The following is a 23,219-nucleotide window of genomic DNA, read 5'->3' as shown; positions in this document are numbered from 1 at the left end:
GGTTAAGGTTCGGGTTAGGTTTAAAATCAAATTTTAAGAAGATACATTTTAGATATCGGCGGGGTTTGGCTGGAAACTAGTGATGACCGCAGTTTTGGGGTCTGTTTATCGCGTGCACGTTCTTAATTTGTGAATGCGCACGTACACGCCCCCATCAACCCAGTCAGCCACGCGCAGACTACAGCATCTTTGTGGTGCCAAACCGGCGAATTTGTTTTCCCCGAGTTTTAGAATTTGTTCAAGTTACAAATGACATGCAATCGGAGTAAGCCACACGCAAGAGTATATCTACAGAGAGGAAACGAAAACGACGTGCTAAAAGTTTTAGCTACAGAAGGGACATTACTGCTTGTTCTAGCTAGCTATAACGTGCAGGGCTGTACTACAGTAGCCAGATAAACTATCGATTGAGTTCCGAAGAGGCAATGTCTTTTCGTCGACAGAACGTGAGTTGTAGTTGTGTCAAGTTGCTAATGGTCACTTGCTGCTACATGTATTGGTTTCTGTGTGTATGCATTCTAGCTAGCTGGTTCGATATTTGTTAGCAGCTAGCTAAAAGTTGGCTAGCAAACGTGATCTTTATCGATGGTGTCCTCATTGACTTAATTGTACACTAGCGAGGTAGCCAGTCTGGTAATGTCAAATACTATTTAGTAGACTAAAGACACATTTAATCCGTATAACTGTTACTTGAGGTGTAATTATTGGCACGTGTCACACCAGCAACAACCCGGTTCAGGCGGACGAAAAACCTCCAATGGAACGGCAGGGCCAGCCGGTTTGCACCCTCATATCAGCGGGAACAATACCAACAGAGCTGTGCCTGGAAGGTAAGCACATGTTCGGCCACAGTCGTCAAGCAAGTCCGGGGATCTGCCACATATCCATAGAGGTTTACCGGTCAATACGAGGATTACAGTGGGCGTGCCCATGACGATTTAAAGCCTCTATTTGACGTTTTAAGCCAATTGGAACCAAGTAAATATAATTGATGTGGGTTGCGGCCAATGGGCACAGAGGTTCTGTTAAATCGACATTGCTATGATTGACCGGTGTCCGAACCAATGGGATAGACGATACATTTTGATTGACGCCAATATGCCCATTCACTTTCTGTGGGGAGGGGATTATCCGTGTTTTGTTGTGTTTTTAAGCATTTGCTTTAGATTTTGTTTGGCCTGTCAAGTCGTGTGATTTTTCACAGAATCAACAAGACTGCGGAGTAACAGGGATGCACATGACTAAAAAGTATTAATACGTGTTCATTATTTATTGTATTCAAGGTCTCTCTCGATATCTATAAATTCTTAAATTATTTACCAGTTTGCAGTTGGTTTCCTCCTTACTAGCTGTCTTGTTTAGCTTGCTAGCTAACGTTAACTAGACAACAAACAGCTAGCTATTGTATTGTACCTAAACTAGCTAATGTTTAGATTTTTTATCTTTTGACAATCTCGCCAGTTACTCAATTGTTAGCCAGTTACTAGATTACTTTAGCTAAAATAGTTGCACGTTAACTGGCTACCGCTAGGTAACGTGAGCTACATTGTTAGCCACATCGCTTTAACGTTACCTTCGGTTTTAGCTAACCCTAGTTAGCCAGCTTGTGTCAACACAATTGTTTTGGTTAAGCTTTGCAAACAATGTCGTACGGCACTGTAATAGAGAACAGAACATGATCCGCTACGGGGCTAGCTTGTTTCCCCCTCCCCCCACCAAATGTCAAGGCTAGCTAACGTAGATCACCGGCGTCGGCACGGATTCGTGACGGTGATAAGTCTTTTGCCCTACGGCTGCATAGACGGGTCTTCTAGATCATCTAGTTAGCTTCATGCAGTCCTATGACAGATCGAGGACCACCAGGCTAAAAAGTCCACATTTGATCAACGCAAAATGTCCCGTGTCCATAATGCTTCGCAAGTTTGCATGTTAGTTAGCTACATTGAAAGTGGTGCAGCTGCCGGCCTGTTTCTTGCGTTGCAGCATTTTGCCCCGGAGCCAGCTACACCCATTTGTCTTGTCTGTTGCTAATGTTCTCTCTTCACATTCAGGACAAGAAATACAATGAAGCCGCCATCTCAGTCCTCTCCCGTAAGTCATATATCATGAAATGTAGGCTATCCAGCATGTATTACAGAAGTGCATAGCCTAGTACCCTTTTGATGACATAATGTAGGTTGTCTTTCTCTTTGTTTGCTTACGTACTAGTGCACTATTGTATAAAGTGTAAACTCTAAAATGTTGAAAGGAAATTGCGTTTAGAGTAAAGTCACATTTTTTGGAGCTTTGACATAGAGGTCCATGCCATACTGAAGTCAGACATGCTTGTTTACAACAGGTATTTGAAGGTGTCTACAACAACACCAGGATGCTTCACTATCTCACAGCTGTAGTGGTGAGTGTTCATTTGGTCAAATAGGCCTGGTCCACCATGGTGCCTTACTTTGATGCAGCACATACACTATGCCCTAATGTGCACTATTTCCACTATTTAAGTTGTCGGCAACTGTCTAATGTATATCGTCATGAAATGACCAATAACCATATTATTATTATCTCTCAAGGGCTCTACCTGTGACGTCCGAGTGAAGAGTGGAAATGTGTATGAAGGCATCTTCAAGACCCTCAGCTCAAGGGTAATTGTATACTACCTTGTATTAGACCATACAGGGGTGTCCTGCATACCGACACGTTATAGACCGCTCCTAGAAACATGGTTGTGGTCAGATGTTCACCTTGATCTCTGGTGTATTCATTAGTCGGATTCGTTACAAAACCTAGTCAGTTGCACATCTGAATGCATTCAACCGAAATGTCTTCCGCATTTAACCCAACCCCTCTGAATCAGAAGGGTGCGTGGGTTTGCTTTAATCAACGTTCACGTCATCGGCACCCTGGGAGCAGTTGTTCATAGGCTCTGGGATTTGAACCAGCGACCTTTCAGTTACTGGCCCACTGCTCTTAACCGTTAGGTTACGTGCTACCCCTTTCACCGTTTACTCTAGGGACTAGTGTTATCATGATACCAGATTTTTTTTTTTTACTTCGATACCATGTTTACTCGATATATCACGATAGATGTCAAAGTGATACCACAGCAAAGAAAAGAAAGCATATTAGCCAAAGTCACAGAATGGCACCTGATCCAGACCGATAAACTCAGCTACTGTTCTATTCAACCGTTGGGCATCTTTTGAGCAAAACATTTTGACACTTTCTTTTAGGCACAGCCATGTGTATGCATTAATGAATCAATTTCACAATCCTACAATCAATTTGACTTTGGTAAAAACAATCTAACTACTTAACAACATAATGGTAATTTATTTGAATGGTAAATCTCTTGATAAACTGGGTAAATTTAAGATGTAGCCCAGGCCTATCCAAAAACAAGGTCAATGCATATTCAAAAGGAGTGTGCATGCATTGAGTTATTGAGCTTATTTTGGCTGATTTCATGGGGCTACAGGTGACAATCTGTTTCTCTTACATTTTTGGACTTATTTTATTGTACCGATCAACATTTGCATTGAAGTAGCTTATTTTATAAAAATGTGCGCTGTCTACCAGGAATGACATCATTCACGAGGCTAGAGGGGGACGGCCCGTAGGCGCACAGTCAGTTCGCCGAGGCAATAGATCATCTTTGTGAGAGAGACCGAAATAAGAGAATGGATAACGTTTTTTGTGGCAATCAACTTTGAAATCAGCATATTTTGCGTTATGGTTTGCGCTATAGTTCACCAAGCACTAGGGTAGTGAATTGATGTTAGCTTTACCTGTCGGCTAGCAAGGAAAGTTGGCCTGCAATAGCTGGAAGCTACTGGTATCATCTTGCATTGTAAAGTGTTCTAGCCTATATTGACATTGTTTTACGAACAGTAAGCAACAGTTTCAACATTTCTACATGCCGTCGTGTCGCGTTATTAAAGTGTGTTAACTTGTGTGCAGCATGAGTGAGGAGCTGACATGATGCAGCCCAGACTCCCAGTGCAGCCTAGCAATGAGTAAGTGGAGCAGGCACATTGCACACTATAATAAGAGGTCGGCTGTGCTGATAGACACGCTTGATCCGGAGACACATTTGACAGAAGTACCGTAAGTAACAAAAAATCTAGTACCAAACAGTTTTTCATGTTTTAGTATCGAAAAACTACTGAAGTTTCGGTATACCATGCAACACCAGGAGGGACCTGAAATTGTCCAATAGAAACTTGTCGTTGCAAAACGTCTTACGTTTGGAGTAAATGGATTCCGTTGCAAAATGTTTTGCAACCGACAGCGTTTTGCAATAGAATCAGCGTAAGGAATACACCCACAGGTCACATTGACCACTGCCTGCAGCCGCTCTTCACTTAACCTCTGTGGTTCTAATGTGTTTTTCTCCAGTGTGAGCTGGTGGTCGACGCGGTCCACAAGCGGAGTGAGGGAGGAGAGGCGGATGGAGACGGAGGGGGAGGCTTGCCCCCCTCTCTGCCCAGGATCGAGGAGATCACAGACACCATGATCTTCAGCCCCAGCGACCTGGTCACAATGACTTGCCGAGATGTGGATCTCAACTACGCCATCAGAGGTAAGTGTGTGTGAGAGAGTGCGATGTCAGTGTGACTGAAACTGATTCAAGATAAGGATGTGTGTTTAAGTAAGCAGTGGAACTGAATGAGACAGATGGGAGGGTGAGCCAAGTGTGTGTGTATCATTATGTACCACTAGTAGATGACACATTATACCTTCAAGTTGGGGCTTTGTAGATGCTTTCACAGATACAGCAATCAGCTCATCGCGGGTGAACGGGGAACACCGGGAGAAGGTGCTGCAGCGGTGGGACGGAGGCGACAGCAACGGAGAAGGCTTCGACCTGGAGACGGACACGGTGAGGCGCGCTCACACGCAGAGAAATGCATAGACACGGTAGCTAGGTTTCCATCCAATTTGTAACAGATTCTAAAATCCGCAGTATAAAAAAAATCCAACCTCATTTGGGTTTCTATCAAACAGACTTGTTGCTGATAAAAAAAACTAAAACAACTGTGTGATGACCTAGTGCACATAAACACTTGCGCTTCATTTACCATGTAAACAGAAGTTCAGTGGGTTTCCATCACATGTTTTACTCTACCGATGGTTTTGTCACACAAACTGTTGTGATAAATAGCAAACTATCCCAATCTGGTTTTAGTGCATGCTCTCTAGACAAGTTTGCTGATAAAGTTGACGGGGGTTATATGATGATATAGATAAGAGCAAGAACATTTTTATTTTATAATGGCAGCCAATCATCATGTCACCAGCGTTCAAATAACACCCTCCATATTTATTGGACATTTTCATGAATCTCACCGTGCACTTACCCACAACGGGAAGTTCATAACTTATTTCATCTGCCTGTAAAGTCTTTATGCTTTCACACGTCGTGACGGTAGTGGGTTACAAGAACGTAACATATCATTGCGTGACTCCCAGGTTTATTTCGACATGATGGTTATTATTTCAATAGTTGCATATCGCAGCGTTTCCATCGCAATTATGGCATAATCTATCTCACCGACCAAAAAATTGTGTTAGGACAAATTAGCTGTTTCTATTGTTGATATCAGGCCTTTTTGAGTCTTTATTTAATAATTTGTCAAGTAATTAATCTGCATGAAATGGTTGGATGGAAACCTGGTTACTGCCGCGCTCACACACACACACACACACTTGGTGAGACATAGGCACACACTTACCGTACGGTTCTTCTGTCTCTGTCAGTCTAATGGCTGGGATGCCAGCGAAATGTTCAAGTTTAACGAGGAGACATATGGCGTCACGTCCACCTACGATTCCAGCCTCTCCATGTACACGTGAGTGTTCTCCCTCAGCTCCTTATTCTGATTGTGGAATATGCTCAGGTCACTCTGTCTATATAGCTCAGTATCATTCTGTGTTGTTTTTTTCCATGTGATTAGTCTTTTGAATCACATCTTTTTCAGAGCTGATTGGTCAAAAGACCAATTAGTGAAAAAAAGATCAGAATTGGGCTTCCTGTGTGAACACAGCCTTATTCACTCACATCTCCCTTTCTCTCACACGTTTTTGAATGACCTTGGAAGTCTTATCTCTGTCTTTCTCCCCCTTCAGTGTTCCCCTGGAAAGGGGCAGCTCGGATGGCTTCCGGCAGCGGGAGGCACGTGCGGCCCGCCTAGCGAATGAGATCGAGGGAAGCCCCCAGTACCGTCACCGCACCAACCTGGAGAACGACGATAAGAGCGAGGAGGACAAGTACAGCGCCGTGGTCCGAGAGAGAGATGAGGGGAGGGAGAGGGGCAGCCCTGGATTCCAGAGTAGTGCCGGGAGCAGGTGAGACCGTAAGGGAATCGCAGACATACACTACCGTTCAAAAGTTTGGGGTCACTTAGAAATGTCCTTGTTTTGGAAAGAAAAGCACTTATTTTTTTGTCCATTGAAATATCAGATTGATCAGAAATACAGTGTAGACATTAATGTTGTAAATGACTTGTAGCTGGAAACGGCTGGTTTTTAATGGAATATCTACATAGGCGTACAGAGGCCCATTTTTCAGCAACCATCACTCCTGTGTTCCAATGGCACGTGTCAGACGCCTCACAAGTCCTCAACTGGCAGCTTCATTAAATAGTACCCGCAAACCACCAGTCTCAAAGTTAAGTGACGAGGCGACTCCGGGATGCTGGCTTTCTAGGCAGAGTTGCAAAGAAAAATACATATCAGACTGGCCAATAAAAATAAAAGATTAAGATGGGCAAAAGAACACAGACACTGGACAGAGGAACTCTGCCTAGAAGGCCAGCATCCTGGAGTTGCCTCTTCACTGTTGACGTTGAGACTGGTGTTTTGCGGGTACTATTTAATGAAGCTGCCAGTTGAGAACTTGTGAGGTGTCTATTTCTCAAACTAGACACTCTAATATACTTGTCTTCTTGCTCAGTTGTGCACCGGGGCCTCCCATTCCTCTTTCTATTCTGGTTAGAGCCAGTTTGCACTGTTCTGTGAAGGGACTAGTACACAGCGTTGTACGAGATCTTCAGTTTCTTGGCAATTTCTCACATGGAATGGCCTTCATTTCTCAGAACAAGAATAGGATGACGAGTTTCAGAAGAAAGTTCTTTGTTTCTGGCCATTTTGAGCCTGTAATCGATCCCACAAATGCTGATGCTCCAGATACTCAAGCCCAGTTTTATTGCTTCTTTAATTAGAACAACAATTTTCAGCTGTGCTAACATAATTGCAAAAGCGTTTTCTAATGATCAATTAGCCTTTTAAAATGATAAACTTGGATTAGCTAACACAACGTGCCACTGGAACACAGGAGTGATGGTTGCTGATAATGGGCCTCTGTACGCCTATGTAGATTTTCCATTAAAAAACAGCTGTTTCCAGCTACAATAGTCATTTACAACATTACTAATGTCTACACTGTATTTCTGATCAATTTGATGTTTGTTTTAATGGACAAAAATGTGCTTTTCCTTCAAAATCAAGGACATTTCTAAGTGACCCCAAACTTTTGAACGGTAGTGTACAGGCACTTAGTTGTACACTCAATACATTAATGCATAAACACAGTTGGCAGAACTGTATCTGTGTGAGGATGTAGGCTACTCAATCAGTTGTATACAGACAGACAGACACAACACTCTACATGTTGCAGTTATATTTTCGTTCAGTGCATGTGTTGGTTTCATGAGCTTTTTTCCATGTGCACCAGAAGCTTATTTTGCTCAAATGTTGTACACAAATTTGTTTACATCCCTGTTAGTGAGCATTTCTAAAATGTGCAGTTTTGTCACACATCACAATGCCACAGGTGTCTCAAGTTTTCAGGGTGCGTGCAATTGGCATGCTGACTGCAGGGATGTTCACCAGAGTTGTTGGCCCCTAACACGCTGGAGAAGTGTGCTCTTCACGGATGAATCCCGGTTCCAACTAAACCGGGCAGATAGCAGAAAGCATGTATGGCTTTGTGTGGGCGAGCGGTCTGCTGATGTCAACATTGTGAACAGAGTGCCCGGTTGTGGTGTGGTTATGGTATGGGCAGGTATAAGCTATTGACAATGAACACAACTGCATTTTATCGATTGCAATTTGAATGCACAGAGATACTGTGATGAGATCCTGAGGCCCATTGTCGTGCCATTCTTACTCCACCATCACCTCATATTTCAGCAGGATAATGCAAGGCCCCATGTCACAAGGATCTGTACACAATTCTTGGAAGTTGAAATGTCCCAGTTCAGGAGGCCTCCCGAGTGACGCAAGGCACTGCATCACAGTGCTAGCTGTGCCACTAGAGAGCCTGGTTCGAGTCCAGGCTCCGTCGCAGCCGACCGCGACTGGGAGACCCATGTGGCGGCGCACAATTGGCCCAGCTTCGTCCGGGTTAGGGGAGGGTTTGGCTGGCCGGGATGTCTTTGTCCCATCGCGCTCTAGCGACTCCTGTGGCAGGCAGGGCGCATGCACGCTGACACGGTCGCCAGGTGTACAGTGTTCCCTCCGACACATTGGTGCGTCTGGCTTCCGGGTTAAGCGGGCATTATGTCATGAAGCAGTGCGGCCTGGCTGGGTCGTGTTTCGGAGGACGCATGGCTCTCGACCTTCGCCCCTCCCGAGTCCGTACGGGAGTTGCAGCAATGAGACAAGACTGTAACTACCCATTGAATACCATGCAATTGGGGAGAAAAGGGGGTAAAAAAAATATCCCGGTTCTTTCTTGGCCTGCATACTCACCAGACATGTCAACCATTGAACATGTTTGCGATGTTCTGGATCAACGTGTATGACAGTGTGTTCCAGTTGCTGCCAATATCCAGCAACTTCGCACAGCCATTTAAGAGGAGTAGGACAACATTCCACAGGCCACAATCAACAGCCTGATCAACTCTATGCGAAGGATATGAGGCAAATGGTGGTCACATCAGATACTGAGTTTTTTTTGATCCACGCCTCTACCTTTTTATTTATGTTATCTGTGACCAACAGATACATATCTCTATTCCCAGTTATGTGAAATCGATAGATTGGGGCCTAATTTATTTAAATTGACTCTTACTCAGTAAAATCTTTGAAATTGTTGCGTTTATACTTCTCTCTCTCTCTAGGGAGGGTAAATACATTCCTCTTCCCCAGAGGGCCAGGGAGATGGGTGTCCCCCCCAGCAGCCTGAGGGGCGGAGCCTCTGGTCCAATACCCAATCGAACAGGAGTCCCCGGCTCCTCTAGGCCCTCCCAGGGTTCTGATAGGAGCAGCCCGCTGTCCGTCAGGGGCGCCTATTCTCCCCACCAGTCCCAAGCCAGCCCCCCGGCCCAGCCCAGTAGCCCTACCCCCTCCTCTTCCTCCTCTCACCCGATCCCTCACTCCATCTCTCACCCACAAGCTCTAGCCGATGCCTCACGCTCTTCTGTCAACGGAGGTAAGGCCTCTGTCTGTTTGGGTATTTTGAGGGAGGGAGTGTGAGTTTTTGTGTATATTGAGTTTTAAGTGTGCTCTTTCTGTGCATCAGTGTCATCCAGAACTTCTCCCAAAGCCCAGAGAGCTGTACAGACCAATAGAACTCTGCGCAACCCAAGTTCCCAGTCCTCACCTGCAGGTACACACACATACCTCATCTGAAAGTGCACACAAACACACATTTCCACCACTCATATTCTAGACTATTCACATCCCTCTCCTTTTCCCTTCTTTCTCTCTCCCCGCAGTCTCTCGCTCTCCAAAACTAGATGACCCTGTTCTGGCTGGCCCTGCCTACCTGGACACTTCCTCCTCCTCGATCGCCTCGGCAACACCCAAGTCCTCTGGCCCCACCCCTCTGTTCACTGTGGATGGTGAGGAGGAGGAGGATTACTACACTATTATTCTTATTTATTGTTCTATTGAAGTTAATTTTGTGAATAATTTAATGATTTCTGTTCCTTTTTCTACGTCAATATTTCTCCGTCTGTCTTTTGCTATCTTTTTCTCTCACTCTCAGTGAATGAGATCCTGAGCTCAGCGGCTAAGGAGAGGACAGAAGGCCCAGTCAGCCCTCAGGACGGCAAGAGCGGCAAAGGTTAGCTCTCTCACTTCCTCTCCATTTGACTGGTCCCTGTCCTTCCCCTCATCTCAGGTCTTTTGAAAAGTAGATTTTTCTTTCCATGATTTTCTCTCCCCCTCTCAGTTCCCTCAGTCCTGCAGAGAACACAGTTGGAGGAGCTCCGGAAATTTGGTAAAGAGTTCAGGGTAAGTGTGTGTCTCGTGTCCATGCGTGCCTGTGTGTGACCCCATGTGTCTTATCTGATTCTGACACTCTCGCTCTCTTCCACAGCTCCAGCCCAGCTCCTCCCCTTCTGCTGGCCCCACTTCCTCAGATCCCGCCCAGCCCTCCCCATCAGACTCCGCCACCACAGCCGAGTCTATACCCGCCCCTGGCCACACCCCCTCCCAGGACCCCCAGACTGGAGAGGGGTCCTCCTTCACCCCGAACCCCACTACCCCTACCCCCTCTCCAGCCCCCAACACCACCTCTCAGTCATCAGGTCAAGACAGACAGGCTGCGGGGACACCCCAGCCAGCCAGGACCCCTGGCAGCGAGGAGGGCGGCGAGCGAGTGGAGGGCGTGGCTGAGTAAGTACATTACAGTACATTATTCCACAGTGTAGTACAATAGTCTACTCCTAAGTCAACCTAATACCTACAGTTCATCTGTTATATGTAGTAGTGTTGATTAGGGGGTTTAACGGTTCACCAAACCCATGGTTCGGTACATATTACGGTTGTTGGGTCACAGGAAAAATGTAATGTCATTCACAATGTTCCTTGCATTGTCTGTTTTGACTGGATTTTTGTGTTCGGCCTCAAGTTTCTACTCCGATGCTGCGTTTGTAACCATGTGGAAGGTGGGAAGTTACCCGTTGTGAAGTCGTAAATACTAGTTGGATGCATTCATGTAATTTGAACTCGTTGCAAAATGCCAAACGACCAATGGCCAACAAACTGTGTCAACCATAAACTAAAAGTACAGCTATCGTGCTTGTAAACAAATGGTAGAGTTTAAACACATGAATAAATTGCTTTTTATAAATAATGTTTTGTTGCATTGAACTGCCGAAAATGTTGTTTTAGAGACCATTTTCTTAATAAGTGATGTCAGAGGTCAACATGTGGGAGAAGTGGGTGCTCAGGATGATAGATGAGTTTCCCCACTAGTAATTACCAGCTTGAGGACTGTTCAAGTGGGTTTTTCCCAGTCGTATGTGGTAAATTCCCCTTTCCCTCTTGGTTGCAAACGCACAAAGAAAGGTACAGGTTCACAGTGCGGACCGAACCGAGGTCCCTGTACACCCCTATAGTCCCTGTACACCCCTATAGTACCCTTACACCCCTATAGTACCCTTACACCCCTATAGTACCCTTACACCCCTAGTGTTGATAAAATGTGTTGACACACTTATCTGTAGGTATTATGCAGGATCTGGATCTTACAATACCGTACATAACAATATGTTGATACAGTGTTAAGTCAAAAGTGAGCCCCATGCTCAGGTGGGCACGGTAGTCGCCGTGTTGTGTATGGAAAAGGGATTTGAAAGATGATTTGGAGTAGTCATCTCGCTCTCCTTCTGTGTGTTTTTAGCCAGGTGAAGAAGTCGACGCTGAACCCCAACGCCAAAGAGTTCGTCTTCAAGGCACCCATGACCCTGGTCTGTCTCTCACACACACACACACACACACACACACACACAGGGAAGTAGTTGAGAACAAATTCTCTCACAACAACCTGTTTGGCCAGGAGTTCAACTATGTTCACGCCAACTCACACACCAAATGTAACTGTGTGCGTGATTTGTTCAACTAAACACACACATTATCTCACAAACCAACCTAAACTGTGCACCTTCTCTCCTCCCCAGGTGAAGCCGTCCCCAGCCCCCACCCCCCCACGGCCCACTCCTCTCAGCCCCTCCGTGGTGCTCCAGCCCCCCCCGGGACAACAGGCCATCTACAGCACCCCCTACCTGTCCTACCTCTCCCCCGTACAGATACAGGGACACTCTGTACAGGTAAGACTGAGGCTGTGTTTGACTTTGGTCTCTGTGAACAATAAACATTAGTGTGTCTGGGGTGTAAAAAAAACAAATGGCGTGTGTATAAACTTGATGTTGGGGTCTAACCGTCCTTTTGTTTCCCAGCCTCCCCAGATGTATCAGTACACCATGTCCACAGTCCAGCAGGGGAAGTATCCCAGAGCTAAAGGTACACACACTCACACCATTTTGTTGCCTAATCAATAGGTTGGTCGCAACACTGTCCTAACCTTTCTCTTTTTTAATTTAGCAACTGGGGAACATTTTGAAATCAACAAGTAAAGAATTAAAGTTACAATCAGTATGTTAATAACCCTCTTCCCCCAGGCCAGGTGGTAGGCCCTCGTCCGGACCACCACGGCTCTTCTCAGCCCCAGATGCTCCAGGCTGCAGCGTCTGCAGCAGGCCCTCCCCTGGTGGCCTCCCCCTACCCCCAGGCCTACCTGCAGTACAGTCAGGTCATCCAGGGCATGCCCCACTACCCCGGACAGGTAACTATTGTGCTAGTGGTGCTGGCGCTAATACTTATCCACGCTTATAACAGCATAGGTCCGGAGACCCAAATGTGTGTTGTGGATGGAAGTTTTGTTTCAATAGAAGCCTGACCTGCATAGGATTTTTTAAAATATATATGTTTTGTTCATATAATTAAATGTTCTTATCGCACTCTTTTTCCTCCTTTCGTTCTTTATCCTCTCCCTCTCGCTCGCTTGCTCGCTCTATAGCCGATGTACTCCATGCTGCAGGGTGGGGCCAGGATGTTGACGCAGGCGGGCCACCCCCAGGCTCTGGGCCCCCCAGGCCCTCAGTACCCTGGACAGACAGAGGGGCCCCCGGGACCACAACCGGCCATGTATGGTAAGATAACACACCATCTCTGTTTAAAAGTACACTCAGCAAGACTTCATCATTTTAGTCGTGTACAGGACAACGTCCTGCTTACAGGCAGTCGCATCAATACAATTCATTTATTCTAAGACTGTCATTGTTCAAGGCTCTTTGGTTTGAATTCACATTCTTCAGGTTCAAGTTAGTCTTTCATCTTTCTCTTAGCTCCCCAGCAGTTCTCCCACCATTCTAGCTCCATGCACCCTCCGCAGCCCTCCAGCACACCTACTGGGAGCCAGCCCCCTCCCCAGCACACTGCCCCCAGCCCTGGGCACGGACAGGTAAACCAACAGGCCCAGCTGTGTGTTTGTTTTGTCACATACACCGGATAGGTGCAGTAAAATGTGTTATTTTACTGGGTCAGCCATGGTAGTACGGCGCCCCTGAAGCAGGGTCACATCAACAGATTTCACTTTGTCAGCTCGAGTATTCAAACCAGCTATCTTTCGCTTACTGGCCCAACGCTTTAACCGCTAGGCTGTGTGTGTGTGTAGGGGGGGGGGAGCAATTCACGTAATGGTGTAGGACAGATTCTGTCTTGTCGGTGTCTTTGCTGCATGTTTCCTGTGAGGAACCTGTAAATAATGTGGCACTCCAGCAGTGTAGGGCGTTATGCTTTAAGTAAAGTAACTTGTTACATAATCAGATTACTTTAATGAGTAGTCTTTTTACACGTTACTTTCAGAATCGGGCACGTGTTTCCATGATCCGATCTTGACCTGTTCCCTCATTTAGTTCTCAAGCAAGCGGAGAAAGGCTGTTTTTAGAGAAATGTCATGACTGCTGCTGTCCACAGAAATGTATAGAGGGCGCACCTCTGATCTTTGCTATTGATCGCTTCTGTGAAAGCAAAGCCCATAGAGGGTTTTTCCCATCTAGTAGAACGTGTGCCCTTTTATACATCTCTATGGGTCGTGAACGTGCGGTCTAAAACCAGAACTGGTGGCTTGAGAGAGAGAATCTGTTCAGATGTTTGGCTTAGTCAGGGCTGGTGTTATGGGCAGGCCTTAGTGGGCCTGGCCCACCCTGCCCCGTACCACCTCGCCAATCCAAATTAAATATTGCTATTTTATTTCACCGAGACGCACGCCGACAGAGACACGCATCAATCTCAGATATAGCATCCAAGCGAGCGAAACGGCGCCCCTCTGTCTCGGTATGTGTTGTCGACTGCATAGAGCCCCACAGTGTCATAATACCCATAAAACCTAGCGGTCAAACAGGGAAATGGTTCCAATCGCTTTTCTTTTGCTTAACCTGCCATGACTTTTCTCTCGTACAAGGTGACTTTTATCAATATATTCGGCTCTCTTTACACTGATTGGAAAATGCTAATAAACATTAAAGTAGACATCATGCAAGACTACAAATCCCTGCAAGCTCCTGCATGTCATCTCTAGCTGACACCTTTGCTAACCGGTATTGTGTCAATGTGAAACTTGTACAAGACGGTTCACAGAATTGTCAATTTTAAAGAAATGTAGCCTATTCATTATTACATTTAGCTAACATTAGATAGTTAATCCAGAGATTTTTACCTTTGCCTCGATTCGGCAGTCTCGACCAGATCATCATGGCATTTGTAGTTTTTAATGATAGCCGCATTTCATTTTGGCGGGGGTAAATACAGGCGAATATATTGGTTTAGAAAAAAGTCGCCTTGTCCTAGAGAGATTTTCAGTTATCAAAATGTCAATGTTATTTTAAGTATTTCTAAACAGCATTATGGAAAAAATGAATGGTGGAAAAACAACCATTTCCCTGTTTGACCGCTAGGTTTTCAGGGTATGTTGACTCATGCAGGGGCTCCCGAGTGGCGCAGCATCTCAGTGCTAGAGGCGTCACTACAGACCCTGGTTCGATTTCAGGCTGTGTCACAACCGGCCGTGATTGGGAGTCCCATAGGGCGGCGGACAATTGGCCCAGCGTCGTCTGGGCTAGGCTGTCATTGTAAATAAGAATTTGTTCTTAACTGACTTGCCTAGTTAAATAAAGGTTCAATAAAAATACAGTGCTTCTCTATTCCCACCTTTGGGACAACTCCCATCGTTAGGGCGGAGACATGTGCATCATTATATAAACATTTCTGGTTCCAAGCCAATTGGAAAGGAAAGTTTGTGGGTGCACTGTACCCCTAAATTGATGTTTTGCAAAAATTATATAGTTACTCCATTCTAAATAAAATAATAAAAAATACTTCACCAGAGAGCATGACTTAGCCACAGAGTATCGTTAGCTTCTTTTTTTTATTTTATTTTTTTAATCTGTGGAGTGTGTATGGCTATTTGGGTTGCAAGCGTGGTAGAACTAGATGATTATTAAGTTGCGGCTGTCAGTGAATAGCTAAAATGTGTAAAGATGATGTGTCTAGAGTATCATTTAAAATGTTGAGACAAGGGGAGGGCTGTGTGGTGCCGATATGGGCGTCTCTCTCCAGAATGCATGCGCTCAGCTGTCTCCCGCCAATTCTTGCAAATTGTGTGAATTGTTGGCCCTTAGTTTATTTTGATCAATTCCCCGTTACATATGTAACCAGTGAGCCTAGTAAATGTACCGTTAATCCCCGTCATTTGGTTACATACATTTTTGTTATGTATTAGTCATTTACTTTTCACAACCTGCTACACTTGTGAAAAAGTTCAGTAAGCATTTTGTCTTTTTGTTTGGAGTGCTCCATGTGAGCATGTCTGGTTTCTCTGTCCTGATGATGTTGAGCACACACAGAAGTAGGCCTACCTGGCCTGCTGCCCGCAAATGTAGGAAAGTGCCCAGTTGAGGATGTCTGATTGTCTTAACCTCACCCCTTACACCACTAATAAGCTGCGCTTCTGTAAGTCTGCTTATCATGATCTCATATATCAGTGGAAACATTCAAAAAAAGTCTGTCTGTCCCGAGCTTTGGGCCCGGAATAGACTAGTTGATACATTGTTACACTTCACTAGTGATAGCGCAAGTCAAGACCGATAGAAAGGCGGAGTAGAGAGATTAATGCGATTGAAAGAACCTGCATTCTCATCAGGATATTTCTTCCTGTTTTTATTTGTCAGCTTTAGGACTATGTATTTTACTTAGTTGACGATGAAAGTTATAGCTTACAGGCCAATGCAGCAAGTGGACCTATCTGAATTCCATGCGCTCATTTCTTTAGCTGCCAATGGATCACGGTATATCTGTGTCCATGTGACAGAGGCTAGTGCATTAGCTGAATTGTAACTTTTAGATTATAATTTTAATTCAGATTTTGGATTAACCACGTGATTTATTTAGTAAGCATCTTTTTGGTAGAGCCGCATGGCTCGCCTTGTTCCCTCCAACAGTCAAACAAATGCTGAGATTTAGATTTGTTTTCATGAAAGTAAAGTAGTAGGGATACACGATATCGGAAAATATTAGCTAAAAATGCCAACATCGGTATCTGCCAATGTTGAGTTTAACGCGATGTGCAAAACCGATGTCAAAGCTGACGTGCATACGTACAGTGGGGAGAAATATTTGATACACTGCCGATTTTGCAGGTTTTTCTACTTACAAAGCATGTATAGGTCTGGAATTTTTATCATAGGTACACTTCAACTGTGAGACGGAATCTTAAAAAAAAAATTCTAAAATCCAGAAAATCGCATTGTATGATTTTTAAGTAATTAATTTGCATTTTATTGCATGACATAAGTATTTGATACATCAGAAAAGCAGAACTTAATGTTTGCAATTACAGAGATCATACGTTTCCTGTAGTTCTTGACCAGGTTTGCACACACTGCAGCAGGGATTTTGGCCCACTCCTCCTTCTCCAGATCCTTCAGGTTTTGCGGCTGTCGCTGGGCAATACGGACTTTCAGCTCCCTCCAAAGACTTTCTATTGGGTTCAGGTCTGGAGACTGGCTAGGCCACTCCAGGACCTTGAGATGCTTCTTACGGAGCCACTCCTTAGTTGCCCTGGCTGTGTGTTTCGGGTCATTGTCATGCTGGAAGACCCAGCCACGACCCATCTTCAATGCTCTTACTGAGGGAAGGAGGTTGTTGGCCAAGATCTTGCGATACATGGCCCCATCCATCCTCCCCTCAATACGGTGCAGTCGTCCTGTCCCCTTTGCAGAAAAGCATCCCCAAAGAATGATGTTTCCACCTCCATGCTTCACGGTTGGGATGGTGTTCTTGGGGTTGTACTCATCCTTCTTCCTCCAAACACGGCGAGTGGAGTTGAGACAAAAATAGAGCTTTTTGGTCTAATCAGAACACATGACCTTCTCCCATTCCTCCTCTGGATCATCCAGATGGTCATTGGCAAACTTCAGACGGGCCTGGACATGCGTTGGCTTGAGCAGGGGGACCTTGCGTGCGCTGCAGGATTTCAATCCATGACGGCGTAGTGTGTTACTAATGGTTTTCTTTGAGACTGTGGTCCCAGCTCTCTTCCGGTCATTGACCAGGTCCTGTCGTGTAGTTCTGGGCTGATCCCTCACCTTCCTCATGATCATTGATGGCCCACGAGGTGAGATCTTGCATGGAGCCCCAGACCGAGGGTGATTGACCGTCATCTTGAACTTCTTCCATTTTCGAATAATTGCGCCAACAGTTGTTGCCTTCTCACCAAGCTGCTTGCCTATTGTCCTGTAGCCCATCCCAGCCTTGTGCAGGTCTACAATTTTATCCCTGATGTCCTTACACAGCTCTCTGGTCTTGGCCATTGTGGAGAGGTTGGAGTCTGTTTGATTGTGTGTGGACAGGTGTCTTTTATACAGGTAACGAGTTCAAACAGGTGCAGTAAATACAGGTAATGAGTGGAGAACAGGAGGGCTTCTTAAAGAAAAACTAACAGGTCTGTGAGAGCTGGAATTCTTACTGGTTGGTAGGTGATCAAATACTTATGTCATGCAATAAAATGCTAATTAATTACTTAAAAATCATACAATGTGATTTTCTGGATTTCTGGATTTTTGTTTTAGATTCTGTCTCTCACAGTTGAAGTGTACCTATGATAAAAAATTACAGACCTCTACATACTGTAGGAAAACCTGCAAAATCGGCAGTGTATCAAATACTTGTTCTCCCCACTGTATATAACGTAGGTACATGTGACGCCACGTAACATTTTGCGCTATACTTGCAAAATAGCATTCCAAAACTAGCCCACCATGTCTGCTGTGTGGGTCGAGCAGTCATTTGAAAGAGTAACAAAATTTCAGCGAGACAACAAAGGCGAAATCCATGATAATGGAATTCATTGCCCTTGACAATCAACCGTTCTCTGTCGTGGGTGATGTTGGCTTTCGCCGACTGGTCGAGCACCGGTACACACTTCCAAGTGCGCTATTTTTCAGATGTTGCCCTACCGGAGTTACACAGTAATAGCGTCACTGTTATTAGCTCCACGACATGCATACTATGGAACGCCGTTTGGGTTTTTGCGTGTCCAAGCTGTACAAAAAAGTCTGCCAACACCGGCCACGAACGATGTGTTTACAATACCGCGTTGGTAATAAAGCATAATTTGTTCAAACGCAACTTCTGGGGTAGCTAGCTTTAGCTTGGTACCTGGCTAGCACCAATACAACAATGACCAGTAGAAACTGCAGTTATTTTCATTATTCTTAGCAATGATTTAGGGATCCTTGTAAGTATTAGCTAGGTAGCCACTTGTTGTTCGCCTATTGAAATTGAACTTCAGGTCATGAAAATAAATAGCAGCCAGCTACTTAACCCTGTTGCCCAAAGATAACGTTATAAGCAGCCAGCTAGCTTCATCTGGCTAGTGAGGCTCGACCGGGTGATGTGTTATGAAGCTAGCCACGATAAGGATTAGGCACAATAGTGGAATTTGCGGTTTGCCTTCAAAATAAAAGTATGTCATTGACAGTGATGCAAATGAATACATATAGTAGAATTGTCGTACTTTTATTTTGAAGGCGAACCGCAAAATCCACTATTGTGCCTAATCCTAATCTTAGTCCCCAATAGTCCACTATTCTGCCTAATCTTTTCACCTCTTAACAGGAGCGGCAGGTAAATTGCTAAATTGTAATTGCTTCGCTACTATGGCCTATTTATTGCCTTACCACCTCACGCCATTTGCACACACTGTATATAGACTTTTTTTCTGTGTTATTGACTGTACGCTTGTTTGTTCCATGTGTAGCTGTTTGTGTCGCACTGCTTTGCTTTATCTTGGCCAGGTCGCAGTTGTAAATGAGAACTTGTTCTCAACTGGCCTACCTGGTTAAATAAAAAAAAATGTAAAGGGGCGGCGGGTAGCCTAGTGGTTAGAGCCAGTAAACGAAAGGTTGCTAGATCAAATCCCCGAGCTGACAAGGTAAATATCTGTCGTTCTGCCCCTGAACATGGCATTTAACCCACTGTTCCTAGGCCGTCATTGTAAATAAGAATTTGTTCTTAACTGACTTGCCTTGTTAAATAAAAAACAAAAAGGCACATCTCAATAGGTGGTCCAGCTTTCCTCATGACATGGCACAAGTGGCAGGGTGGGCTTCCCTCTTTTTGTTCTCTATTGCTCCACAAGCAAGGGGGAGGCCGATGACATCACAAATTCCTATCAGACCGACTCCTTCAATGCCCTACTCCTTTGCAGTGTAAAAAAAAAACTATTTTGCTCAACATATTTACCCTTTAGTTGTGGGTACTTTACAGTATTTATACTTGGAATATTTATTTTCAACAGGAAAAGTTCAAAAATCACTGGAAGACATCTTACCAGCCTGTAAGGCCCCTGTTCAGTGTTTTCCATTAGCACCGGCCGTCGGCTAATCAGCCACTTCATTAACTAGGCTACTTGTCCGTCGAGCCCTGTCCCGCTAGAATGAACAATATGGATCTTCTAGCGATCTATTGATAGGATAGGCGCCTGTCAGTCAAAGCGAGCGATGACGGGTAAACGCAGTCTGCTGTCTGTCCCGCCTGCCATTACAACTTGTGTGCGCTGTGGTTGGTTGCATTCAAATGTCTTTACACGTCCCATATAATGTAAGTGGTAACGATGAGTTGAAATCCACTTCGCCTAATTTGTTTTCTTTGCATTTTTGTTTACGTAGCCAGCCACGCAGCGTCATGGCGCATAGGCTATTTAGCCTAGTGTGCTTTGGTTGACAACTGAACAAGTGTTGACTAGTTTATAAAAAGGTGTCGAACTGACTGAATAAAGTCGATCTATATCCCTTTGTCATTCATAAATCATGCAAAGTGGTTATATGTACATGGTATCGCATCGGGACAAGTAAAACAAAATATTTCCTTTCGTAGGATGTCGGGGCTTGCCAGACTGATGGACTCTTGTCAATATGTGTATACTATCAAATTGCAACAGTTCATTTGTCTCCCTAATTTGCATAGGCTACTGGTAGGCCTAGGCTTTTTTGTGATCACTGCAGATACTGTAAATTATGAAAACATCTGAAGATGGTGAATCATTACTGCAGCAATAGGTAGTGGGGAGCCTCATTCTGGTCCAAATATGATAAATAGGACCCTCATGGAATCAAACAATATTCCGAAATGTATTGACTCAAATCATCAAAGATTGTCTACTGCTAGAGCAAAAACAAATGTTAACCCCTTTGGGTCCCCAGGACCAGGATTACGAAACACTGAGTTTACCTTGTAATTTATGTTAATGTGGGGTATTTACTTAATTTCTGTTTTTAATAAAATGTCATTTAAATTAAGATTGGTGTGGCAATTCATATCTTGCAGTAAAACCGTGAATAACTTTAATCTCAAGATGCTAAATGTTTAAAGTTGAATGTTCTCCTTAAATAGTCCTGATCATATATCCTGACCAACCTGTTTTTAGTCTACTGTTTGTTCCTGTGTGTGTGTGAATATAGTGTTTGTCTCACGTATGTGATTTCCTAACACATTTGTCTTCCCCTCTTCAGTCGGGCCAGGGAGGCCCCCAGCCCCAGTCCATGTACCACTCTGGGCCCCTGCCAGCACCCACACCTCCTAACATGCCCCCTGGCCACAGCTCTCCCCAGGCCTCTTACCCCATGCAGGGCTACAGCCTGCCCACCCACCAGCCCATGGCCCAACACTACCCCGGCCTGGGACAGCTCACACAGGTAAAACACCAGACTACTCTGGACCCACAGCCCACATACATTCAACTCGCCAGAGAGTTACAGATCTAAGCAAAAAATGATACAACAATATATGTAGCACAAGTCAGAAGTATTTTTGTTTCAATTACGTAAGGCTGATTCATGCCGTTGATCTACGTGCGTGGGTGGAGTCAGATTTTTATTCCAATTTTTTGGGGGGGGAGCAGTGGACACCAGTTGGTAACAGGATTTCCTCACCAGTCCGTGTTTCCTAGACTCCCATTTGTGGTGAAGAGTTACGTTAGTCTTCCCTTGATAGTATATTATAGTTGTTATACTTGCCAGTGTAACCTACAACATCTCAATTTGATATGCTGCTTTAAAGTTCAAGACTAGTGAGACTTGCTCCCATATCAGCCTAAAATAGCCTGGAATCAGTTATTACTTCAACAAAATACCTTTGTGTGGATTCTAATAAGGCAACAATGTTTTTTTTAAACAGTCACTGAGATTGTAGTTGGTTATCAATGCTACTTTGCGTAGATCAGATCAAGGAACCAAGCAACAGCTTCATTGCCTGCAATGTTCAGGCCCTACCCAGGTCCGATTGCTTCTGCCAAATGTAAGGCCCCGGCCCTGCCCGAAATAACCTCCATTAGTAAATCCATTAGCTGCTCCTGTCACTCGCTCCCTGCGCACAGCTTATGGTGGCTCTAAGTCTGGGTATCAATAACTACGGCTCAGCTGGGGCTGTTCTGCTCAATGACGAGACAGGAGAGCACTGTTAGCTACTTTTGTTCACTCTAAACTGACAGCTCGGAACATTATATTCTGTGAAATAATCACTCCTGTCTTATATTTGATGTTGAAGCACTTCTGGCACCATGTCATGATCTTAGTCAAGCCTGTTAGCAGAGCTTTTAACACTGCCCCCACGTAGTCAGATTTGGAGCTCCAAAAAGTCGGCGTTCTACAAGGAACCACCCATTTTGACGGAAAACATTCGCGTTGCGCTCTGAATCATTCTAGCGCCGTAGTCTGTAGATCACTAGTCTTGAATTTAAATATGTTTTTTAGAAAGGGATGATACCATCTCGCTCCCTCTTTCTCCAGGCCCATGTTGCCCAAGGTATGTCTGGCCCCCACCACCAAGGAGGCCACGGCCCGCCCCAGATGATGCTGCACTACGCCCCGCCGCCACAGCAAGGCCCAGGCTCCGCCCAGCAGCACGGCCCTCCCCCCCAGCAGGGGGCGCACCAACACTACTACATCCAACACCCACAAGGTAAGTAACTTCAAGTCATGGAGCTACATCTCCAATAGAAATTAGCTTTACATTTACAGATCTTTGTCAGTGACTGTTGTTCTGTGTTCTAGCTGTACAGGTGCAGGCTCACCCCACCCAGCAGCTCTCCTTCCACCCCCCTGGAAACTGACACCCCTACCTACACCTTGAGGACCACAGAAGAAGCAGGACACAGGATGGAAGAGGGGGAGGGGAGCTGAGGCCTCCCGTCCCTCACTGAGTCTTTGACTGACCCAATCAAGTTGTTCTCTGATCGGCTAAACTGGTCTGAGAACTGAAGCACCCTTCTGGAACCACCGCAGCCACACTTCCCTCTCCTCTCGCCCACAAAATAAGCAACTTGGTTTTTTTCCCTAGAGTCCTTTTAGTTAAAGAGAGCCCATCAAAGGCTCCCTTTCTGCTACTCTGTTTGGGACGGAGAAAAAAATGGACTTATTTTGTTTTTATGAAAGCCTAGGAAGACTGAGTCGTCCTCGCTAGCTGGATCCATTTTTAAGTTGAGAGGATTGACATGGCGAAAGCATCGTCTCAGTGTAGACTGAAGAGACTCTGCAGAGAATTATAGGAGTTATCAATGAAACTGGCTCCCTTTTAACCTGACCTACTTCCTCCCCATCTCCTCCTTTTACAGGTAACCATTAATAAATAATGAAACTATTAAAATACAAAAAAATTGAAAAATCATACAAAAATAAAGTTTTAAACTCAACCTCATGCCGCCAGAACTCTTATTTTCTGTGCAAGAGCGAAGGTGAAATGGAATCTTGTTCATTTAGATTTATTTAAAGGTATGACAAGCATGTGAATTTCACCATAAACTGATTTGAACCAGTAAACGATGCCACGCATCACCACACAAATGGTTTAACCCCTATTTGCAAAGGATTAGTATAGAA

General features: G+C 44.8%; 1 protein-coding gene across 2 annotated transcripts; it reads left to right on the top strand.

The window, feature by feature from the left end:
- The first annotated feature begins 143 nt into the window (after positions 1 to 143).
- Positions 144 to 23,032, top strand: atxn2l (ataxin 2-like). Of its 2 annotated transcripts, XM_071411738.1 has the most exons (24): positions 144 to 446; positions 724 to 830; positions 2,052 to 2,091; positions 2,339 to 2,395; positions 2,565 to 2,636; positions 4,390 to 4,573; positions 4,752 to 4,873; positions 5,752 to 5,843; positions 6,121 to 6,339; positions 9,117 to 9,427; positions 9,518 to 9,604; positions 9,714 to 9,839; positions 9,986 to 10,063; positions 10,172 to 10,233; positions 10,319 to 10,617; positions 11,627 to 11,693; positions 11,904 to 12,053; positions 12,183 to 12,246; positions 12,405 to 12,568; positions 12,803 to 12,935; positions 13,131 to 13,246; positions 20,856 to 21,038; positions 22,131 to 22,302; positions 22,395 to 23,032. In XM_071411738.1, the coding sequence occupies exons 1-24, from the start codon at positions 426 to 428 to the stop codon at positions 22,451 to 22,453; spliced, it is 2,985 nt and encodes a 994-aa protein (XP_071267839.1). In that variant the 5' UTR covers positions 144 to 425; the 3' UTR covers positions 22,454 to 23,032. The 2 variants fall into 2 exon arrangements, with proteins under 2 accessions (XP_071267839.1, XP_071267848.1); XM_071411747.1 differs by lacking the exons at positions 144 to 446; positions 724 to 830 and adding an exon at positions 1,116 to 1,248.
- The last annotated feature ends 187 nt before the right edge of the window (positions 23,033 to 23,219 follow it).

This window comes from Salvelinus alpinus, chromosome 1, assembly GCF_045679555.1.
Source record: "Salvelinus alpinus chromosome 1, SLU_Salpinus.1, whole genome shotgun sequence".
NCBI lineage: Eukaryota > Metazoa > Chordata > Actinopteri > Salmoniformes > Salmonidae > Salvelinus > Salvelinus alpinus.
The sequence above is the reverse complement of the archived record's forward strand: the minus strand, read 5'-3'. Positions and strand labels throughout refer to the sequence as shown.